Below are 22,471 nucleotides of genomic sequence, written 5' to 3'. Positions count from 1 at the left end.
ACAACCAATATGGATAGAATAGTTGAGGTAGCGGAAGAGTTCTACAGAGATCTGTACAGCAGCCGAGACAGTCAGGATGATAACGTAAGAAGCAGTAATATCCCAGAGGAATCTGACATCCCACCAGTATTAACAGGAGAAGTAAAGAAAGCCCTAAAGGGAATGCAAAGAGGCAAAGCCGCTGGTGAGGATCAGGTAACATCAGACCTGTTGAAAGACGGTGGAGAGGTTATGTTAGAGAAACTGGCCACCCTGTATACGAAGTGTCTCTCGACAGGGAGGATACCAGAATCGGAAGAATGCCAACATCATCTTGATCCATAAGAAAGGGGACGTCAAGGAGCTGAAAAATTACAGGCCCATCAGCTTACTGTCCGTTGTCTACAAGCTATTCACAAAAGTAATTGCTAACAGAATTAATAGGACATTAGAGTTTAATCAACCAAGGGACCAGGCAGGATTTCGTACAGGCTTCTCAACAATAGACCATATTCATACTATCAATCAGGTGATAGAGAAATGCGCGGAATACAACCAACCTCTATACATAGCCTTCATAGATTACGAGAAGGCATTTGATTCGGTGGAGACATCAGCAGTCATGCAAGCACTGCGAAATCAGGGCATCGACGAAGCCTATATAAACATAATGGAAGAAATCTACAGCGCATCCACAGCCACTATAGTCCTTCATAAAGAAAGCGACAGAATCCCAATAAAGAAGGGCGTACGACAGGGAGACACGATCTCTCCAATGCTATTCACCACGTGTTTACAGGAGGTTTTAGGGCCCTAGATTGGGAAGAATTAGGGATAAGAGTTAATAGAGAGTATCTCAGTAACCTGCGATTCGCTGATGACATTGCATTGATGAATAACGCGGGAGACGAATTACAGCTCATGATTACTGAACTGGATACGGAAAGTAGAAGAGTATGTCTGAAAATTAATATGCATAAAACTAAAGTAATGTGGAACAATCTTGGCCGAGAACAGCGCTTTGCGATAGGTGGCGAGACGCTGGAAGTTGTAAAGGAGTACGTCTACTTAGGACAGGTAGTAACCGCGGAGCCGAACCATGAGAGTGAAATAACTAGAAGAATAAGGATGGGATGGGGCTCATTCGGCAAGCATTATCAAAGCATGAATGGTAGTCTACCACTATCTCTCAAGAGGAAGGTATATAACAGCTGCATCTTACCGGTACTTACCTACGGAGCAGAAACCTGGAGACTTACAAAGAGGGTTCAACTTAAATTGAGGACGACGCAGCGAGCGATGGAAAGGAAAATGATAGGTGTAACGAAGAGAGCAGAGTGGGTCAGGGAACAAACGGGGGTAAAGGATATCATAGTTGAAATTAAGAAGAAGAAATGGATATGGGCCGGGCACCTAGCACGTCGGCAGGATAACCGGTGGTCATTAAGGGTAACTGACTGGATTCCAAGAAAGGGCAAACGCGTGAGGGGAAGACAGAAAATTAGGTGGGTAGATGAGATTAAGAAGTTTGTAGGTATAACGTGGCAACAGAAAGCACAGGACCGGGTTGATTGGCGGAACATGGGAGAGGCCTTTGCCCTGCAGTGGGCGTAGACAGGCTGATGATGAATTGCATCTCATATTATTAAAACTGATTGCGGGTGCATGGTTGGCCAGAAAAGGCAAGCATATAGTCTTTGCAAACCTTGTATTTTTTTTTTTTACATTTGATGGTTCCATTAATAAAAGGGATTTTGGGTCCGTGGTTGGCCAAAAATGGCAAGCCTATTAGCTTTGGAAACCTTGTATTTTAATATTTTTGAAAGTGTCATCCGAATTTGCTAATCTCTTGAACCCTTGAATTTCCTCTCGAGTGTTTCCATGCTATCCATCTTAGAAACACTCGTGCCAGTGTGGGACAAGAGCAGTTTACTTGTAAATCAGAATTTACTCAAGCGGAGTGGTGGGTTCCTATGAGATATTGTCAGTTTAAACGTGTTTCGAAAAACCGAAAGCTCAGTCATGAGTGGTTTGTCTTCTGCGGCTGCCTGAATGAGCCTGCTGTGGCCGGGAACTGAATTCTCGCAAACTCCTGCCCGGCAGCACAGCATCTATATTTTATTGAGCCATCAGGACATGTGCTTTACTAAAAGCTATATTATAGTATTTACATAATTCATTCAGTGACCACTTACAGCGGTCTGTACCGTATTCTCGACTGATCATTGTCGATGATATCGCGTTCGGTTTGGCCAGATTGGCCAGTGACAGCACAGCCGTCGCTCCAACAAGAGGTCATGTCACGTTGGACATGACGTCATACACAAGCGAATGGTGACAAAGGAAATGGTATACCGAGAATATGCGCCCTCGTGAACCGTATTGGTCCGCGCAGTCGCCAGAAGTCAGTACGGATGGAAAACTCGGGTTATCACCTTCGAGATCACAAGATGTCTTTCCCGAGATTTCGCGAGACCCGGCATCGCGTGCGTAGAAGCGGTAGAAGCGTATGGCCGACGGCGTTCCTTGAACTGTGCTGAGAGGTCTTGGTACTGCTGGAGATATGCCTTCTGCAATATGCTTCGACGCTTCCCGCTCCGAGTCACGCGAAATCTCGTGAGCGTGGTCGCGTGTTCCCAAAAGTGATGGCCCAGCGTAATACCGCCACAGGCCTCCAATAAGGCCACGCGGAAGAGAAAGAGTAGTATGACGTCACTGCAGTGCAATCAACGGGGCTCTTTTATTAGTATACAACGTGTGTGTCGCATGCATATAACAGTTACAGCAGCGGTACCCCTGCCGGTCGCCTTACACGGTTGCGGAAAAAAAAAGAAAAGAAAGAACAGCTGGGCTTGACATCTGGACCGGAGGCTGGAACGGTTCCGCAGGAGCCTTCGATATCCTTCGGTCATTGGGCACGCATGGCGTGCGAGCACGAGGATTAGGCAGAATACGGGGAGAGGCTGAAGAACCTCAGTCGAGAGGCCTTGCGTGAGACGTGAGGGGATTTTAGGGTAAATTGATCGTAGCGCCATTTCGATCGTCTTTCTCGTTCCAGGGGGGATAGATCAACTTGATACGGTATACCCGCATTCTCTGTGCTCCGCCGTTGCATATGCCGCGCGCCAAGTCATTTTCTTTTTCTGTTCCGTCCGTGCCGTGCCACTGCGCATGTCGTTTCGTGGTCACTTGGAAATATGCGCTCTTTTTCGTTCTAATAGTCAATCGGGCCGCATGTCCGCTACAATCGTTTTCTCTAGAGCTGCGTCCACGTGACAGATGGGATCACGTGCGCCGATGAGCGACGCGATTTGTTGCGCCTCAGCCACGTCATAGGTCGTCAGAGGACTGAATTGTCTGCATGGTCCGACCTGCGAACCCAGCCTGAAAGGGAAGCTGAAGCGATCTCAACAGCTGCAGACAATTCCTTCTTCGTGTGGATACTGCAACGACAAACCCCAGTTTATCTGTTGAAGCTCATATTTACGCTACAAATCACTCTTAAATAAAATATATACTGCGTGTCCCTGATTCATGCGTGCATGGTATCGATGAGCAATAACGGTCAACGTCACTACCCGACAGAATTCCGTCAGCATTCGGATGTCCGCAGTAAGGACGTCAGTATCCCAAAGTGTTCAATATGAAAGAATGATTTTCTTCTGCCTCATTACAGTTTGCGCAAGTTATTTTCGCAAATTGCTTGGTTTTTGAGCTAGGACGGCGCATTAAGGAATCCCATGGGCGTTCACTTACTACTCTCAAATTACTTTTTCCGAAAGTAAATTTAGCTCATTTTATTAAAATACTTGGATGCGAAGGGATCACAATGTCGTAGGCACAAAATTAATCCTACTTCACAAATATACCTATGCTAACACTCTGTGAGATTTGCTAACAAGGCTGCAAGTTCATGGAAGTTGCATGCACATGTGTCTTCGTATTCGTCACATCAGGAGTCCTCAGCCAAGGACCCCTGATGTTGCATTCCAAGAATGGTTTACTTCTCACCTTTATCCCCGGAAAGCCGGGAACCAAAGGCAGGCCGTTGTGAGCACGACGCCACTGCTTCACTATCATTTTTAAGTGCTGAGCCTGATTAAAATTTGTTCACCCGCATGCACGCGCACATAGTTCGATGGTTAGTAGCACCACCCTAAGTGTTTTCCCCATCCACGTGCCGAATATGCTATGCTAAACTTGAACACTGTTGCCCTGCGGAGCTGGTGCGAAAAAAGGTTCATAGACATGGCGTGCGCACAGGGGGGTAGGGGGGGGGTATCCCCCCCTTCCCTAACCATCTAAAGGGGGCACCAAGTCAGCCCCATATCTTTCACTAAGTTCACTAAGTTTGAGCATTGGGCTAGTTGGTGAAGCATACTTCGATGTTTTCCCATCGAAAGGAACAGACATATATATGCAGGGTGTTTTTTTTTAGACAATACAGATTTTTTATGAAAATCCTATGACGTAAGGCTCTTGTCGTATTCGCACACGCACTCCACGTCGACGCGGAAAAACTTTGCCGAAGTTAAAATGACACTGCTACCACTAATTAACAAAAAGTCATTAATTAACTTTTTTAATTATTGACCTGAGGGCAGGTGTTCTAAAAAATGGGTGTGCCATAAATTGGCACGCACTACAACTTTCTAGCATAAACACTTGCCCTCAAGTCAATCATTAAAAAGTTAATTAACGAGTTTTTGTTAATTAGTGCCAACAGTGTCATTTTAACTGCGGCAAAGCTTTTCCGTCTCGGCGTGGAGTGCGTGTGCGAAAACGACAAGAGTCTTACTGTCAAAGGATTTTTATTAAAAAATCTGTATTGTCTGAAAAAAAAACACCCGCATTTACCTCAGTCAGACCTGTCCCGTCATTGCTTATGCGCAGGTTTATGGAAATGCTAGATTCTGACGGTAGTGGCAAGGGGCGCCCCCCCCCCTTTTTCCCTAAGAGGGGGGGGGGGAAGCGCAAAGTCTGCCCCATACATTGACTAAATAGGGAGGGAGAGCGCTGCGGGGAACCTTCGCCCCCCTTGATAAAGAATCCTGCGCAGGCCTATGAGGAGCACGCCATTGCTTCATTTTCAATTTTGCATGCATTGCAAGGCCTGTCTTCTTTCGGGCTCGTCCAACGACGGGGGGAAGGGGGAGTCGCTGAAAATTTGCCTCCAACCCCCCCCCCCCGCCCCCGCGATCTGATATCTCAATATAAGACCAATATCCAGCTAAGTTATCTTACGTAAGAGCGCTTCTTCACTGCCCGGCCCTTTCCGTTGATGATAACGACCAGCGTGATAACGAGACGAGCTCTGAGGACAAATCGCAGCAGGCCTACGCTTTGATGACCTTATCATCAAAGGCATATCCTAGAACAGCAGAAATGGTTGAGCCATCATGTGACACCTTGTTTAACAATCCGCCCTTTACATTTTCCTGTGCTGCCCTCTGATAGGGTTTTGGTATGGGTCGGGACAACCGGTATCACCAGAACGAAAGCCTTCGAGATGAAGAGGCGTTTCGCGACATTGCCGAGGGGAAGGATGCATGCGCCGTGACATCGTGAAAAAGGCGGATTGCGCGCTGGAATACCTTCTCTTGCACCATCCACCTGTTTCCGCAAAAGACGACGTGCAACAACAGATTCCCGATGATAAGCCTTTCACTACTGATATGTTTCAGCCACGGATAAGCGGAAGGCATTCAGTCCTCCTCCAGGGGGCGCCGCATCTTGCTCTTTCACTTTACTGTGACGTTTACGACAGCAAGCATTCGCGTTTCATTACGCTAAAACACTCTCGTGAAGAACTTTAAGTTACCCGTCTACATATAAGCGTTTCCAGATACCGGATACGTAGACGCGAGCAGCACCGCTGGTGGCGACACCTTTCGACACTGAACTTAACTCTAGTGGAACAACTCTAGTGGAGCTGTTAACAGAAAGGCATCAGCAGGAATAGGATATTTTTGGATATATATAAACATGATGTACCTTTTTACTCTAAGGGGAACAATCAGGGGTATAGCCCTGACATATTTCAATCAGGTTGAGGTTGAACAGAGAGCGTCACAAGATGTCGTCACTAGGGATACATGTCAACGCAAACAAAGAAACAATGACTCGAGAAAAAGGAGTAGTTTTCAGAAAGGTCGAGCCCTGGACCCCGACCTTTCATTCTCCTACTCCTACAAGGCGTTGGTCCTGGGTTCGATCCCCGGACCAGGACGAACTTTTCTTCAACTAGAAGCTTTCATTTCTGAAAATTTTGTATGTATTTCCTTGTGGCTTCGTGCTACAAACGGGTGGTTGTCAATGATCCCTTTCATTATCCCTTTCATAACCCTACTCTTTCTTTCTCGAGTCTTTGTTTGCGCTGACATGTATCCCTACGACATCAACCAACTCCCCCAGCAACAAGTCTTAGCCATGTCGTCACTAGCAGAGCTGCACTGTAGTTAACCCTAAGCAGCGCCAGTATCACCTTGCAGTGGAATTGCCCTAAGTATATATACTATCCCCGTGCTGGGCCCGTATACTTTTCCAGTACGCCGCAAACGCGGTTTAGACATGCGGAACCGCAACACAAACGCGCGTGACGTGACCATCCTCCATTACTGAACCCTACTGGGGCAGCTGTTCGGAGCACAACGACCGACAGTGGCACGCGTTTCCGGCGGAGTTGCTCGTTCGAAGACGCTCTCGGCGGTGGCTGCAGGCGTGCTGGTGCGGCATGGGCGACGGCGGCGCCTAGAGCGGGGTGACCACTTCGCCCGTGTACGTGGGCGACTCGCCCGACGACTCGCTGGCCGGCTGGCCCCGCTGCTGCGGCTCGCTGCTCGTCGAGCCGGACAGGGCGCGGACGATCTTTGGGTTGTACAGCTTCGGGTCGGACACCATGCGCACGAAGAAGCTGCGGCGGTAGCGCAGGCTGTGCTGCTTCCGCTCCAGAACGAACACCTCGTCAGCCGACTCCTCGCATATCTTGGCCTCCTGCGAAGCGTGTCAGACATTTTACAGCGGAACTGATTAAGCTTTTCGTTTGACTACGTGGATTGTACAGAAAACTCGGTCGGGCATGCGCCACAGGAATTGGGCAAGCCCTGCTACCGAGTACAAGCATTTTGGGACCATATGAATGCGTTTGGTGGGAAAGGGAAGTGAGGATGAGGGAAAGGAGGATGTAAGCAGGTGAAGGATAGCATATACTTGTATAGTATAGTAAGGGGTGGGAAAGGGAAGTGGGAGTGAGGAGGAGGGGAGAGGGTAAAGCATTGCATGGCCTTGCATAGTACAGATATTAGCAAGGGGGTGGGATAGGGAAGCCAGGGTGAGGAGGCGTGATGTGAGATTGAGGAAGAGAAGAATGAGGAGGGAAGAGAGTAAATCTTAGCAGAGTCTTGTATAGTATAGTATAGCAAGGGGTGAGAAAGGGAAATAAGGGTGAGGAGGAGGGAAAGACATTTTTTTTATTTGGTTCACCACCCTGCAACACCTACATGGATACAACCAAGTAGGTTAAAAAAGTTATGGAAACGAAAATAAGATTTGACGCGACCTTAATGTTCTATTTAAGCGTCTTTAACGGCGCTAGCCCGTGGCGTTTGGTGAACGCCATGTTTGGTGAACTTTTGGTTCACCAAACGAGGGTGATCAATCGAGTGTGACCTCCTGGATAGACATTAAAGCGGAAGAAGACTGTTCTGTATTGGGGATGTGCCATCTTGATGGCACATGCCCGCAAGAAAACAGTCTGCTCTTTCAGTTAACTGGTTGAATTAAGTTATACACACTCGACGAGTTGAGCTGCGCTTCCCTCTGCATGACACGCTCCCGAAGCGGATCGCAGAGGCCACGTAGAAAGAAGCGCATAGTTGAGATATGCTCCACCAGGTGCCGCACCGATTCCGGCTGTTCACAAGAAAGCAGTGTGCTCTTTCAGTTAACTGATTAAAATAATCTTCAATAATTATCATAACAATTAATTGGCATTTAACTAAACTTATGCTCCGATATCATATGTACCCTATACAACTCATAACTTGAATCATTACCTCCGTTTTATGCGAGTTTTTCTTTTTTTTTTGAGTTCAATAATACTAGCGCCAACTTTCAAGTTCCGGTTGGCTGGGGGCGAATTTCAGTGTGCTCCTTGAAAAACATAATGTTTCTAGGTGCTAGCGCCAGGAAAAAAAATATGATACAACCGAATTTTTTAATGATTAATCTCCCGTTATTATTTTGCAACCAATGCGATCTCGCTTAAAGGACGATCCATGCAATTAGAGCGGTCAGCATGCAGGCGTACGAGCCAATTTCGAACAAATGGCGATGATTTGTCTGTAGCCCGGTACAACTTTAGAATGCAGCAGTATTTCCATCTCAAAGGCGCATACAGGTAATCCTGAACCAATGAGCGCGTACCCTAGTCTGACATCATAAGCTGGAAGGTCGGTGACCCCGCCATCAGTGAATATCGCCGTGTACGTGAGTGGGACTTTCTTTAGGCGTGGAGGCCTGCCGCGCATCGGTGATCGGGGCGGGGCTTAATCTCTCTTAGGGTTTACTATAGGCGCTTAAATTTCTCCTAAATAGCATGGATACAAATGGGCACTTAAGCTGATCGACCCATGTATGTGCGTCAGAGTCCTGCATTTGGCATATCTCCAAGTGATATTTCTCTCGTTATTAAAACTTTTACGTATATGCATTCCAATGACTCCTGTTATATCAATATTTTTGTAAATGTTTTGATGCGAAAGCGTGAAATGGCTCATTGAGCGAAAAAAACCGGCGTCCGCCCCAGCAAAGCGGCACCTAAGTTCCCTTTGGCTGCGACGCCACGCCATGTGCGCGCTTCAACGAAACAGAGCTGGGAAAAAGGAACACATTACTCTGTGGTGGCGCACCAGGCGTTGCGTGAGGGGAGAGGGCATCACCTTTGCGCCTACAGTTACTGTATAGGCTCCCTTTAGGGAGGAGCCTAATACAGTCATAGAGTTTCCTGCATTACTTACTAGAGGGAACCCTGGCGCTGCGATCGTTCAGCCGCCATGGGAAGGATGGGTGGTACATGGATTTGCCTAATCTTCGTGCTTGAGGCTTCGAACACCCTTGTGGCTTTGTTTTCGCCTTTGTTTCGGATGAAAGAATGGTTCGCTGAGAACTTTGTGAGCCGATTTGAATTGGTGAGCCCAAGAAAGTCAAGGTGGTGAAGTGGAACTGCCGAACGTTAGCTGAACTTCGTCTTGCCACAAAGCGGCTGCAGGCCACACGGAGCCAAACGAAACTGAAAGAACGAAGCTTAGGCAAATCCATGCACTTCCAATCATTATGGTGGCTAGAATTGGGAGGTGTAAAAACCGGCCGCTCAAAGCTGGCCCCCATCCGCAGTCCCGCAGCGCTGGCGCTGTAGTCGGAGGCGCCGCCAGTTGGCTCCGTGGTAGTGCAGTCTCGTTGGTCGTTGCTAAATTTTCGAAGGTGAATGAGCTTTATCCACGTAAAAATTCAACAAAAGTTTTAAAATTAACAACACACCGATGTTTCACTGAAGGATCACGGCATTAGTGCGAACCTTTCGCCAGTTAACAGGTCAAATAAGCCAGACGTAATTCAACCCTACATAATGCAACCATTCTTCGATGAAGTGTTATTTCGTATGTACCGCTGTTTACGTGTTTCGCGAAGGCAAAATGATCATCTTCATAAGATATCTCTACGCATTAATTGATATAAAACAAATCTTTTTTCTAGCGGTGGTGTTATATCTTCGACGACGTTTTCTAACATCATTAATTATCACGAGCTAACCTTTGATACATTGTAATAACTTGTATACTATTAAGTGATATTGATAGTGCGAGTTTTCCGCTTCCATTTGTGCCTTGCCTTTTATTTATTGCTGAATTTGCATTACACTTGAGGTCGCGTCGTCACGGGGCCGGTATCCTCAACGTTGTATAGAAGTTGAGACAGTACTCAGTTTCATGGCTTCAGCACCAGGCCCATAGCCGGGGGGGGGGCGGTCCCCTAGCCCCCCCCCCCCCTCGAAATTTTGGTGAAGTAGGTGTTTTTACCAAAAATAAATAATAAAAATAGGTGTTTTTCTAAAAAAAGTCAAGGTTTTCAGCAAGTGCCCCCCCCCCCCCCCTGAAAAAAATTCCTGGCTACGGGCCTGTTCACCACAATCATATTAGCATAAATTTATGAGCAATACACTGGTGGTTGTCCTCTTAGGTTACGCATGGATTCAATTTCTTTCATTTGTTTTCGCTTTCTACCTGGTTGAGAACATTCAAAACAAAGTGAACACTCGGGATGCAAAAGAATTTGACCACTGATTTTGTCAATTGCTTACATGCTCGACGCAGCCCAGTTCTGCAACACGATAATTACAGACTTCAGCAAGATGCTTAGTATCTTTGAATGCAAGCGCACTGTGCGGAACACATGTGCCAGCCTGTTTTACATTATTTGGGCCAAGTTGTATATTGACTGATGGGTACAGCAACCCCAAAAGATCCCATTATCTAGTTATCTGACTTACCGGCTGTCCTGCAGTGCTTTCTATGGGCCCAATGCAGGCATTCTTGCAATATGTGCAGCCCGACGGAAGAATGCGCTCTGTAGCTACGTAACCCGCAATATGATACACAAGGTGAGCATCTCTGCGTTCCTCTATATAGTAGATGAAAATAAAATCAAGCCGAACAAGAAAATAAAACGTTCAGATGAATGCATTTATCTAAAGGTAGCTGCCGAGTTTTTAAGAGCGCCACAAATCTTTTAATAACTCAACTTGCCCGTGCTTGTCACACACGCACACAAAAATCTTTGCAGCACTCCATACATTTACCTGGCGTCGAAATGTTTTTCACAAACGTCTGAACTCTCCTGTAGAGTTATGTCGGCCCTTGAAATGGGCCGCCCCCAAATTGCAAATCTATTTGCATGTAATAAATAATAACTGCTGTCCCAAAACCACGATATTGACACAAGATGATTTCAAACTACGCGCGCTGGCCGGTCCCTACGCTCTCCGAAGTGTTTGCGGCTACGTGCGAGCCAAAGCAAAAGTGTGGCGGATAGCACGTGCCTGCGACCCAGGAAATAGCCGCTGCGCGCGACCCACGCGGACCACAAGAAAAGAAGGAGTAGAAGAAGAGGACTGTTCTTGGGACTGCTAAGAGACTCCCTTTTTGTTTATTCCTTCTCGGGCACAAGTTCGCCCCAACTAGTTTGGTTTATTAAAAGTGTATTCCTGAACTGTGCGTTACAAATCTGGTGGAGCTGCTGGGTATGATGCCAAGTGCTTCTCGAGTGACAGAACGCAGTCCAGAACCACAGCGACTCGGACCCAACGAGCTGACTCCCGTTCATCAGCGCTGCAGTCGACGCCTACGTGGTGAGGGTCCTGAATTTGCACCTTTGCCGAATTCTCTTAGAACCTCAACGGCTGTGAACGGAGACGCGACCGACATGGCAGCTCAGGTTTCGCCAGCTAACATTGTAGTTAATCAGCCAATGGTGCCAAAGCATTTCCACGGCGACAGCTTTGAGGACTCAGAAGATTGGCTTGAACACTTTGAACGGGTCGCAAAGGCTAACAGATATGAGGCAGATCGGAAACTTGGAAGCGTTTACTTCGCATTGGAAGATAGCGCTCGAACGTGGTACGAAAACCACGAAGGTGCTTTCCTGTCATGGGATGACTTTCGACGGGAGCTGCTCGCTGCTTTCCCGAATACAGACCGAAGAGAGAGAGCTGAAGCTGCCCTCCAAACAAGAAGCCAGCGCAACAACGAAAGCGTGGCGATGTATGTGGAAGACATGTCTCGCCTATTTCGCCGAGCAGATCCAAATATGAGCGAAGACAAGAAACTGCGTCATCTGATGCGAGGCGTAAAGCAGGAACTCTTTGCCGGGCTGGTTCGGAGCCCGCCTCGCACCGTCGCTGAGTTCCGTTCCGAGGTGACTACAATGGAAAGGACGCTACAACAGCGAGCAAGGATATACAACCGAGACATGAACATCACGTCTCTGGACGTAATGCCACCAGTCTATGGAAACAGCATGGAAGTACTACGGGAGCTAGTGCGGTCTGTTGTACGAGAAGAGCTTCAGAAGCAGCGGCTTGACCAGAACGCTCCGATGATTTCGTCCCTGGCTGACGTGATCCGCGAGGAGGTTAGGCAGGCGGTACGGGAACCTCAGCTGAACACACAGCCAGAATTGCCACTACAACAGCAACCGAGAATGTCCTATGCCGATGCGCTACTGCGAGGACCTCCCGGACGTGTCGACGTCGCAGCCGCTACCCCTATGCAGCACCCGATGTCGCCAAGCACACTGCAGCCACCACCCGAGAGGAGACCAAGGAAGAGCGATGTGTGGCGTACTCCCGACAGAATACCACTTTGTTACCACTGCGGGGAGGCTGGCCATATCTACCGAATGTGCCAGTATCGCCAGGCAGGACTTCGTGGTTTTCCCGTAAATGCACCTCGACCACGAAATGGTGAGCGCCCCTTCGAAATCGAGGAATACCTGTCGAGTCGTCAAAGCTCACGTGGCTTTCAACAACACCAACCTCGAGCAACGACGACGGAAAGGCACCGGTCGCCGAGCCCCCGCTTTTCAGCAAGCTCTCCAAGGCGTCGTTCACCAAGCCCACGTCGGGAAAACTAGAGTCAGCGACCTGTGGAGGCAAGGCCGCTGTCGACGCTGATGCAGAAGAACCTCCATCGCTGACTCTGAACGACGACGACCGACTCAGAAATCGCTGTTTTGATGGTGACGTTGCTTCGGATTTACGTGTGTTCGTTGATGGCTACGAAGTCATCGCGCTAGTGGATACGGGTGCAGATTATTCAGTAATAAGTAGCGAGCTTTCTAAAATACTGAAGAAAGTGCTGACTCCTTGGAAGGGACCACAAGTTCGTACAGCAGGAGGGCACCTCATCGACCCGACAGGAATATGCACCGCAAGAATCGGAATTCGGGGTTTCACGTACGTCGCCAGCTTTATTGTGCTGACCGAATGCTCAAGAGACTTGATTATCGGCATGGATTTCTTACGAGCTAACGGCGCTGTGATCAACTTGCGAGAATCTTGTGTCTCATTCTCGACGAGGAACGCTATCGCTACCTTCGACACTGAAGAAAACGTATATGACCTTTGTATTGTGGATGACGACGTCATGGTACCGCCGAGATCGAGCATGTCTGTCGCAGTAATCAACAAAGCATTCAGTGACTTCGAAGGATTTGCTGATAGCAACACCGCACTGACACTTCAAAAAGGGATCTGCATGGCACGAGGCCTTGTTCAGCTACGTGAGGGATGTACCAATGTTCTCCTTACCAATTTTGGAAATGAGGTGCAACACATTGCAAAGGGAACCGTCATCGCCAGTCTGAATGATTTCGTCCAGGTTACGGAGCTGCAGACTTCTGAAGCCACGGAATCTGATTTACAAGACGTGGACTCTATACTTGCTGCCATCGACATCGAACCAGGACTACTACCTAGTCAAAAAGAGCTAATAGAGAGCCTTGTAAGGGAATTCGCCGAGTGTTTCTCGACGTCATCTAAAGTCCGACGAACACCTATCGCCAAACATCGCATCATTGTCGACGAGTCCGTGAGGCCTATATACCAGCATCCCTACCGAGTGTCACCACAAGAACGAGAAGTTATCGGTAATCAGGTTAAAGAAATGCTCAAGGACGACGTGATCCAGCCGTCAGCAAGTCCCTGGGCGTCGCCTGTTGTCCTTGTGAAGAAAAAAGACCAGACTTTACGTTTCTGCATTGATTACCGAAAACTGAACTCCGTCACAAAACGGGACGTTTATCCGCTTCCAAGAATCGATGACACTTTGGATAGGCTACGAGATGCCAAGTACTTTTCCTCACTGGACCTTAAAAGTGGATATTGGCAGATAGAAGTTGACGAAAGAGATCGCGAAAAGACGGCGTTTGTGACCCCGGACGGTTTATACGAGTTCAAGGTACTTCCCTTTGGTCTTTGTTCAGCTCCCGCCACATTCCAGCGAATGATGGACACAGTGCTCTCCGGTCTGAAATGGCAGTCTTGCCTGGTTTATCTTGACGACGTTGTAGTCTTCTCTGCCACCTTCGAGCAACACATGGAAAGACTGCGGGCTGTGCTCACCGCTATCAAGTCAGCAGATTTGACGATAAAGCCACAGAAGTGTCATTTCGGCTTCCGTGAGCTCCTTTTTCTCGGCCATGTCATCAGTGCGGAAGGCGTCCGCCCAGACCCTGGGAAAATTGAGGCCGTGGCAAAATTTCCGAAGCCAACGGATAAAAAGGCTGTTAGGCGATTTTTGGGTCTCTGCGCCTATTACAGAAGATTCGTCAAAAATTTTTCACGAATTGCGGAACCGCTAACGCGACTGACGAAAGAAGACACGCCTTTCGTATGGCTTGGCGAACAGGAGGATGCCTTCAACGAACTACGGAAGTGCCTTCAGAGCCATCCAGTTCTTGCGCATTTTGACGAGGAAGCAGAAACAGACATCCACACAGACGCAAGCAATTTTGGTCTCGGAGCCGTACTCATCCAATGGCAAAACGGACAAGAACGCGTCATTGCCTACGCCAGTCGCACTCTTTCGAAAGCTGAGATGAACTACTCAGCGACAGAAAAAGAATGCCTCGCCGTGATATGGGCCATCACCAAGTTTCGGCCATATTTATACGGTAGGCCTTTTCGAGCTATAAGCGACCATCATTCATTATGCTGGCTGGCTAATCTCAAGGACCCATGTGGACGGCTTGCAAGATGGAGCCTGCGATTGCAGGAATACGATGTCACGGTTGTGTATAAGTCCGGTCGCAAGCACAGTGATGCTGATTGCTTGTCACGTGCTCCGATTCAACCCGCTGCCTCTACTTCCACCGAGGACGGACAGGATTTTGCATTCTTGGGAGCTGTGACAACATCAGAGATGGCACATCATCAGAAATCCGACCCGGAACTACTACTACTGATCAAGTACCTGCAGGGGCAGTCTGTCGATGTTCCACGAGCTTTTGCCCGCGGCTTGTCGGCGTTCGTCCTCCGAAACAACGTCCTGTACAAAAGGAACTTTGAAAACAATACAGCGACATTCCTGCTTGTCGTGCCTTCACTTCTACGACCAGAGATTTTGGAGGCTTGCCACGACGATCCGTCCGCAGGGCACTTAGGAGTAAGCAGGACGCTGGCACGCATCCGCACTAAATACTACAGCTCTGTACAACACTATGTTAGAACTTGCCGGGACTGCCAGAGACGTAAAACCCCACCGCTGAAACCAGCAGGTCTTCTTCAACCGATAGAACCACCAGAGGCCCCATTCGCACAAGTGGGAATGGACTTACTTGGCCCATTTCCTACGTCGTCGTCGGGGAAGCGGTGGATCATAGTCGCGACTGACTATCTAACACGATATGCCGAGACAGCGTCTCTTGTTAGGGGAACGGCCGTTGAAGTCGCCGAATTCTTCGTCACCAACATCGTACTGCGGCATGGAGCTCCTACGGTACTGATCACGGACCGAGGAACCGCATTTACGGCCGATCTGACAAAGTCTATTATGAGATTGACGCACACCAGTCACAGGAAGACGACGGCATATCATCCACAAGCGAATGGACTTACTGAACGACTGAACAGAACGTTGGCTGATATGTTGTCGATGTACGTGGACATAGAGCACCGTACATGGGATAAAATATTACCCTATGCAACATTCGCCTATAACACCGCACTGCAAGAGACAACTCGAATGACGCCATTCCAACTTGTGTTTGGCAGGACGGTCACCACACCTTTAGATGCAATGTTACCTATTGACGAGACGTCCGAGAATGACTATGATGTCAGCGATTATATACAAAGAGCAGAAGAAGCAAGACAGCTGGCGCGACATCGTATTCACGAACAACAGAAAGCCGACACGCATCGATATAATCTGCGACGAAGAGACGTCCAGTACGCACCGGGAGACAGAGTATGGGTGTGGATTCCCGTACGGATACGTGGCCTATCGGAAAAGCTGCTGCGCCGCTATTTCGGCCCATACAGAGTGCTCCGCCGCCTTGGCTCGTTGAACTACGAAGTTATTCCAGAGGGACAAGAGAGCTCATCACGACGGCGGCATCGCACAGAAATTGTGCATGTCGTCAGGATGAAACCCTATTACGACAGACAATGAACCATCGAGGACACAACGCTGCTGGACGATAACTGCATCCACGAAGAAGTGTTAGGATTGACAGCCTGGCAACCAGTTTGTCGCGAGCATCGGGACGATGCATTCTGGAAAGGGGGGCAATGACACAAGATGATTTGAAACTACGCGCGCTGGCCGGTCCCTACGCTCTCCGAAGTGTTTGCGGCTACGTGCGAGCCAAAGCAAAAGTGTGGCGGATAGCACGTGCCTGCGACCCAGGAAATAGCCGCTGCGCGCGACCCACGCGGACCACAAGAAAAGAAGGAGTAGAAGAAGAGGACTGTTCTTGGGACTGCTAAGAGACTCCCTTTTTGTTTATTCCTTCTCGGGCACAAGTTCGCCCCAACTAGTTTGGTTTATTAAAAGTGTATTCCTGAACTGTGCGTTACAATATTATTATGAGAGACGCCGTAGTGGAGGGCTCCGGAAATTTCAACCACCTGGGGTTCTTTAACGTACACGGGCCACGTTAAAAAAACAAAAGATGATGACCTTTTTTTTAAGTTTGGCGGTCCCATGCCGCCAATTTCCCACAGGGTGGGTGCCCTCCCAAGCGACTATGAACTTCGTTCTGCCAGCACCAGGCCGAAAGTGCGCCTGTCCCTATTTTACCGGCAGGTACCCGGCGGCAGCAATTCTCTGCCTCCCACAGCAGCGGCGGATGCTCAACTATTTCACCAAGGCTGTGGTGGGTTAAACAGAACCTTATGGGGCCACCTTTCGAGATGAGTACCCATTAACAACCGAGCGCCAGGTACGTGTACTCCTCTACCCCTTTGGAAAAACCGGTGGGTTCCCGGTCGGCACTGGGAATCGAACCCGGTACCTCCCGCATTGGAAGCGGACGCTCAACCATGTAGCCACCGCTGCGGTAAGTACGCGGGCCTCAATCATTTTCGCCTCCATCAAAAAATGCGGCCGCCGTGGCCCGGATTAAATCCCGAGACCTTCCGGTCAGCAGTCGGGCAGGACCACTAGAACACCGCGGCAGGTGTGTTGTTTGCATGTCGGCGTGCGGAAAAGTTACCCCTTTTCGCGCATGTTCTGTATCCCGAATTACACAATGGCACAAAACACGGTTGCTGAGTTTTTTTTTTTTTGTAAACGCCATTCCTCTCAGGGCACTCTAACACAAGGAATTCGTAAAGGCACGTGGAACGCCAGCGAAGCTGACAAGCTTCCGTCTCAAGGGGCCTACACTGCGGTCTCTGCCATGCTAGCAGGCAGCGCCTCCGACTGTCGCGCTATATCTCGGCCTAGCGGAGGGATCGCGCAAGAAGACACCTCTGGGCAAGGGAAACACTGCTCGCTTTTCACACCTCCCCGTCTAGCCGCCCTACGATCATTCCCATGCCGGGTGAAGCGCCATGCGTTGCAGCTTCCATAGCACACTAGCGCCAGATTTCCCTCTAGTGTATTATTAGGAAACTATGTATGCAGTAACATTATAGCTACGTCACGTCACACTCGTTCTCGGAAGCTTGTGTTATCCGCGCGTTCCCAACCTACGGCCCCACGCTCAGGAATCGAGTGTGACGTCCTTCGCTTTCTTTGTCACGAGGCTCCTCCTTTACCCCCTGGTCACGCGACCTGTTTTAGCGAACGCCGGACGACATCGGCACAGGTCCACAAAGACAGCTTCGCTGCAAAATTTTATTTGCTTTCTTGCGTTCAGCACTGTTATCAACCGACAAGATAAAGACCATACTTACCCTTTTCTTTTCGGTTACGCGTCAAACTATTGCACTGGAGACTTCAGTAGGATGCCATGCATTTCATTACAAGCCGGCTTACTATACTGTTTCGCGCAGGCAGAGTTCTCGAAAGTAAAATTCGTAGGGCCGCAGCATCCATACGGGAATGGATTACCAGCGAAGCTGTATTCGCGCTTCAGCAGCAGACGCCGCCCCGCTCGTTTCTCTGGCGTGAGCGAGTGTAGACGGTGACGTTCTTCCGAGGACTCCTGGTGTTTGGACGCACTCAGCTTTTGCACGGTCCCGCTTTCGCTGTGTTTTCACGTTGCGGCTGTCGACGCCTCTCCGCTTTTTTAGATGCGAAAGCATCTTATGCTCGCGGCAGTGTCCGTTCTGCGGCGTCCGTACCCATACCCCGCTCACGCCACCTTTGCTTCGTTTATCCTCTCCCGTTTCTCTCTCTCCGCTACAGCTGTGCGCTCCCGTTGCACCCTCCTTCGCAACGGCGCTATGGACGCTCGCGAAGCTGAACCTAAACGGCAACGCCGGCAAGCGAATTTCGAAGCTGCGAGGCTGCGAAAGCGTGCGTTCGCTGTGCTTCCGTCATTCGCTCACCGCTGTGCAACGGTGAGCGAAACGCCATGAACAACGTCGGCGCTAGTTGCAGCGGCAGCGCCACCGCCGCGGAGCAGAGGCAGGCTCGGGAAGCCGAACGTAAACGTCAGCGTCGGCAAGCGGCAATTCAAACGCCTCGACAACCACCGTCTCATAAGTCACATAAGAGAGACGAGAATTCGATGCGCAACTCCCGCGATGCTTTCGCATCCCACCATGGTTGCGCGTAGGGGGAGATGATGCGTAACTTTTTTTTCCTTAAAGCTTTCACCTCTGGCGTGAGCGCGCTGAGCCGACTCACCTTCTCCATTTTTATCGCTGTGCTCTACGTCATACTGCAGCAGTGCCACTGCTGGATGGATGGATGCTATGAGCGTCCCCTTTATAACGGGGCGGAGACAAATGTGCCACCAGGCTCGAAAAAAAAAGACCTTTACTCTTTTTTTTTAGCGTTGGCCTAGTGTCTTTACTTCAATTAAAACTATTTTACTCCAGAAGAAAAAAAAAACCTTAAGTTTTCAGCTCCGTTCTGTGTCCTTTACGGCATAATGACCTTATTTTTTTCCCATTATTTATTTTTGTCCTTTCTCTCTAGTTTTCTGCCACCAATACTCTAACCGTCTCTTACTTATTTCAATCGCGGGTGTGTTCAGCTTTCCATTGTCTCTAAAACCCAAGGCGTCATGTAGGCTCGTGCCCAAACGTACACCTGGGTACTCTACGACAAGGCAAGCGCCGCCGCACACTTTCCTCTTCTCTCCTTTCTTTCGGCGTGAGCTCTCTCTGCCAGCTGCGCCGTCTCGCTATCTCCACTTTTGGCTACATACGGACGCAAGCCTCCCAGAGTACTACACCCCCCCCCCCCTCATGGGAAAACGCGGTCTAGAGCTAAACAGCTTCGCCGTAAACATAAAACACAGCCAAAATAGGCGCACGTTCGTGCCTGTTTACAAAATGGCAGCCACTCGATAACGCCAATCGAGTGGCTGATAGCCAATCAATAACGAATCACTACTGATCGATAACTAAAGGATGCCGATTAAGACATCGAAGAAACTAGGTGGGCATTACTTGCCAATTTGGACTTCATCGGGCCAATCCATACCGATCGATAACGAATCAATGCCGGTCGATATGCAAAACCAGTGGAACACGATACCGACATAGCCATACATAGTAAGTATAGGTGGGAAAGGGAAGTGAGGTTGAGAAGGAGGTAAATGAGGAGGGGAACGCCTCCAGCTACGCACCTTCCTGTCTTCGCATCACTAGGGCTTAGCTGCCTCAATTATATATTCACCGATATAGTCATGCGGCAGGAACATATGTTCCATTTCTGACCATACTTCCAAATTGATTTCAGTTCCAAAAATCTTTAATGGAGATATCAGTGCTCTCTTACCAATGCACGCGGCCTCTGAGGAAAACATGAATGGAAAGGAGTCAGGGATGATCTCCATCGTCTTTATAGAAATGATGTGAAGAGCTTGCAACGTGATCTATATTTGTGGTAGTAGTAATGCGACTCATAGCAAGGCTAAAAGGTCGGTTTGAGCTTCTTACGCTGTAATCTGCGAACCTCTTCCTTGAAGGTAAGGAAGAGAGCAAAAGATGCACGGATGATAACGTCACGTGTGATGAAACTAAAGAAGTCCGGACTATGTGGACCAGTGGTGATGGATGTAGTGGTATAAGGTGATCATATGTCTACCAGCAGGTATGCTGTATTTTTTTCCAAGTTCAGCTATCACACATGCCTAATCGAGATAGCCAGTTCTTGAAACAAGCTTTTTTGAAGTTTTATTTTGTTTATTAACACGAAAGCGTTCATGCCGGGGTCCACCAGAACTTCACTGACATTTTCGTCACGGATGTGGCGTCGGTAATGTGTACACGAAAACATGCACACGCATAATATGCACACGAAGAAAAAACAGAAGAAAAAGTCGCCGATTTGAATGACCTGGGGGTCAAACCCACGACCTCTCGGTACGAGACGATGGATGCCGGGAGGTCTACTCGCTGCACTACCAACGCTGAAGCATAGGCTTCACAGACGCGCCTTGTATCTCGCACACCTCCCTTTCACAGTGACCTTGTTTGGCGAGGGCGGTGTCGCCGTCTGGGATCAGTGAAGTGAAGCACTCCATGACACTAACGAACGCCGACAGGGAGCGCTGCAGTAGTTTCAGCTTTCGGTGCAGCGAGAGACACGCCAGCGGGAAGCGGAACACCTTCCCGCGTTCACGGCTCTACGAACTTTGCCTTTCGGGTTACTGAAGCGCTGTGTGGCATGCGTATGAGCACAGGCGCAGGTTACCATATTACTGGGGAGCGCACATCTTGGTTTTTCTCTCCTCAAATGAAGACACTTTAACGAGTGCATAACGAGTATCATCAGTGTTATGGGCTGATGCCATCTTTGCGCGGGATTAAGCATATGCTGTGTCCAGGAGTATGTTAACTACTTCAGCTGTATCACAAAGATTGAACCATGACCTTTGGCGTTAGTCGTCGGTATGGAAGTGTGCCACTGAGCGCCAACGTGGGTGCAGCCACGCCAAACTGTGCTATAGCTGCCAACCACCAATAGACATGGCGCAAGCCCTCAAATCAGTGTGCAATGAACAATCAACTATACACCTGTGAAGGCACTGTTCACTTTCGTGTTATACTGACTCTTATGAAGGATCAACCATGTTTTCTTTCACTTGTACGTACATACACCGGCACCCGTCGAGCAGTGTATTAGGCGACTCGCTATAACTGCCATCCTAACGGCCATTAGATTGTGCAGTCTCGCTCAATGTGAACGGAAACGTGGGGCCCGTGGTTGAAGAAGTCCCAGGCCTGAAAGGGGACACCGGTAAACGAGAAACTAGTTTTCAAAATACTATCACTTAGAATAGCGCTTACGCGGGAAACTATGCTGTCGGTGCAGCCGTTCAGTGTCGTGGCCATTTTGAACACTGGCATCGTGTTGCAGCTCACATTGAGTACGACTGTACAGTACCGTGCACTGTTAAAGGGAACACTCCAATGAGCACCTTTCATTTTGCTGGCCCTCTAACAACAAGTGGACAGGGAAACATTGTTCATGCACTGCACGAGTGTCAAAAAGAGGCAGGACTGTCAACCACCAGTAGTTGTATGCAAATCTAAGCCACTATGTTTTTGCAATAGGGCGAAATTCAAAGCATGCCCTTCACGCAAGTGTTCCCTGTACATATCTCACGTTAAAGTATTCGACGAAAAAAGTCAGACCCCTAGAATTCGTTGGCTAAATGCGAACTTTCTGTACCATTGTATTCCCCACGGCTTCACACCTACGTACAACAGCCTTAGATTCACAGAATCTAAAAAGCCTTGGCATCAAAATTAAATGGTGAAGACGACGTACTTCCATCAAACTGTATAATGCTATATCCGTGACACCTAGAGTGATTTCCAAAGCCGATATATGTATAACCATTTCCTTACCCCCCCCCCCCCCTTTTTTTGTGTGTGAGACTTGCGTAATTTGGAAACTACTTCTGGTGTTGCGAAGTGAGGTCGACTCGAGCGTGAGAAAAACAAAACACCGGACGCAGAAAGTAAAAGACAATATTTGTTCTCTTGACAGTATATGTACAAATGTAGCGACATCACTTTAAATATGAAACAATAATATGTATGCCTTTTATGAGTCTATATATATCGATGTTCCCAGAACCCTTTGTGACACACTAGTGAAACACCGCGGGCTACAGTACACACAGTCATGCATTAACGATGCATGCATAACTTGCACAAGGTAACAATATATCGGACATCGTTCGCTATAAAACGCTAGATAAGACGAAGCGAAGATAAGAGTTCTTGCCGACAAATACGAACAAAATCTCAGTGCAACACTAGCGTGTGTGTTAAAAAACAAGACACACAAAGCTGCCTATATCC

General features: G+C 48.6%; 1 protein-coding gene across 1 annotated transcript in view; it reads right to left on the bottom strand.

Annotated features, from left to right (window-relative positions):
• Positions 1-6,614: 6,614 nt before the first annotated feature.
• LOC119390348 (aromatic-L-amino-acid decarboxylase) overlaps positions 6,615-22,471 on the bottom strand; it is a 52,226-nt gene continuing 36,369 nt past the window's right edge. The window contains exon 14 of the mRNA XM_049414751.1: positions 6,615-6,969. Coding sequence (XP_049270708.1) covers positions 6,730-6,969 — 240 coding nt within the window. The 3' untranslated portion in view covers positions 6,615-6,729. The remainder of the gene's footprint in view (positions 6,970-22,471) is intronic.

The sequence above is a fragment of the Rhipicephalus sanguineus genome, chromosome 4, assembly GCF_013339695.2.
Source record: "Rhipicephalus sanguineus isolate Rsan-2018 chromosome 4, BIME_Rsan_1.4, whole genome shotgun sequence".
Lineage (NCBI taxonomy): Eukaryota > Metazoa > Arthropoda > Arachnida > Ixodida > Ixodidae > Rhipicephalus > Rhipicephalus sanguineus.
Note: the sequence above shows the minus strand (reverse complement) of the source record. Positions and strands in the feature narration are given on the sequence as shown.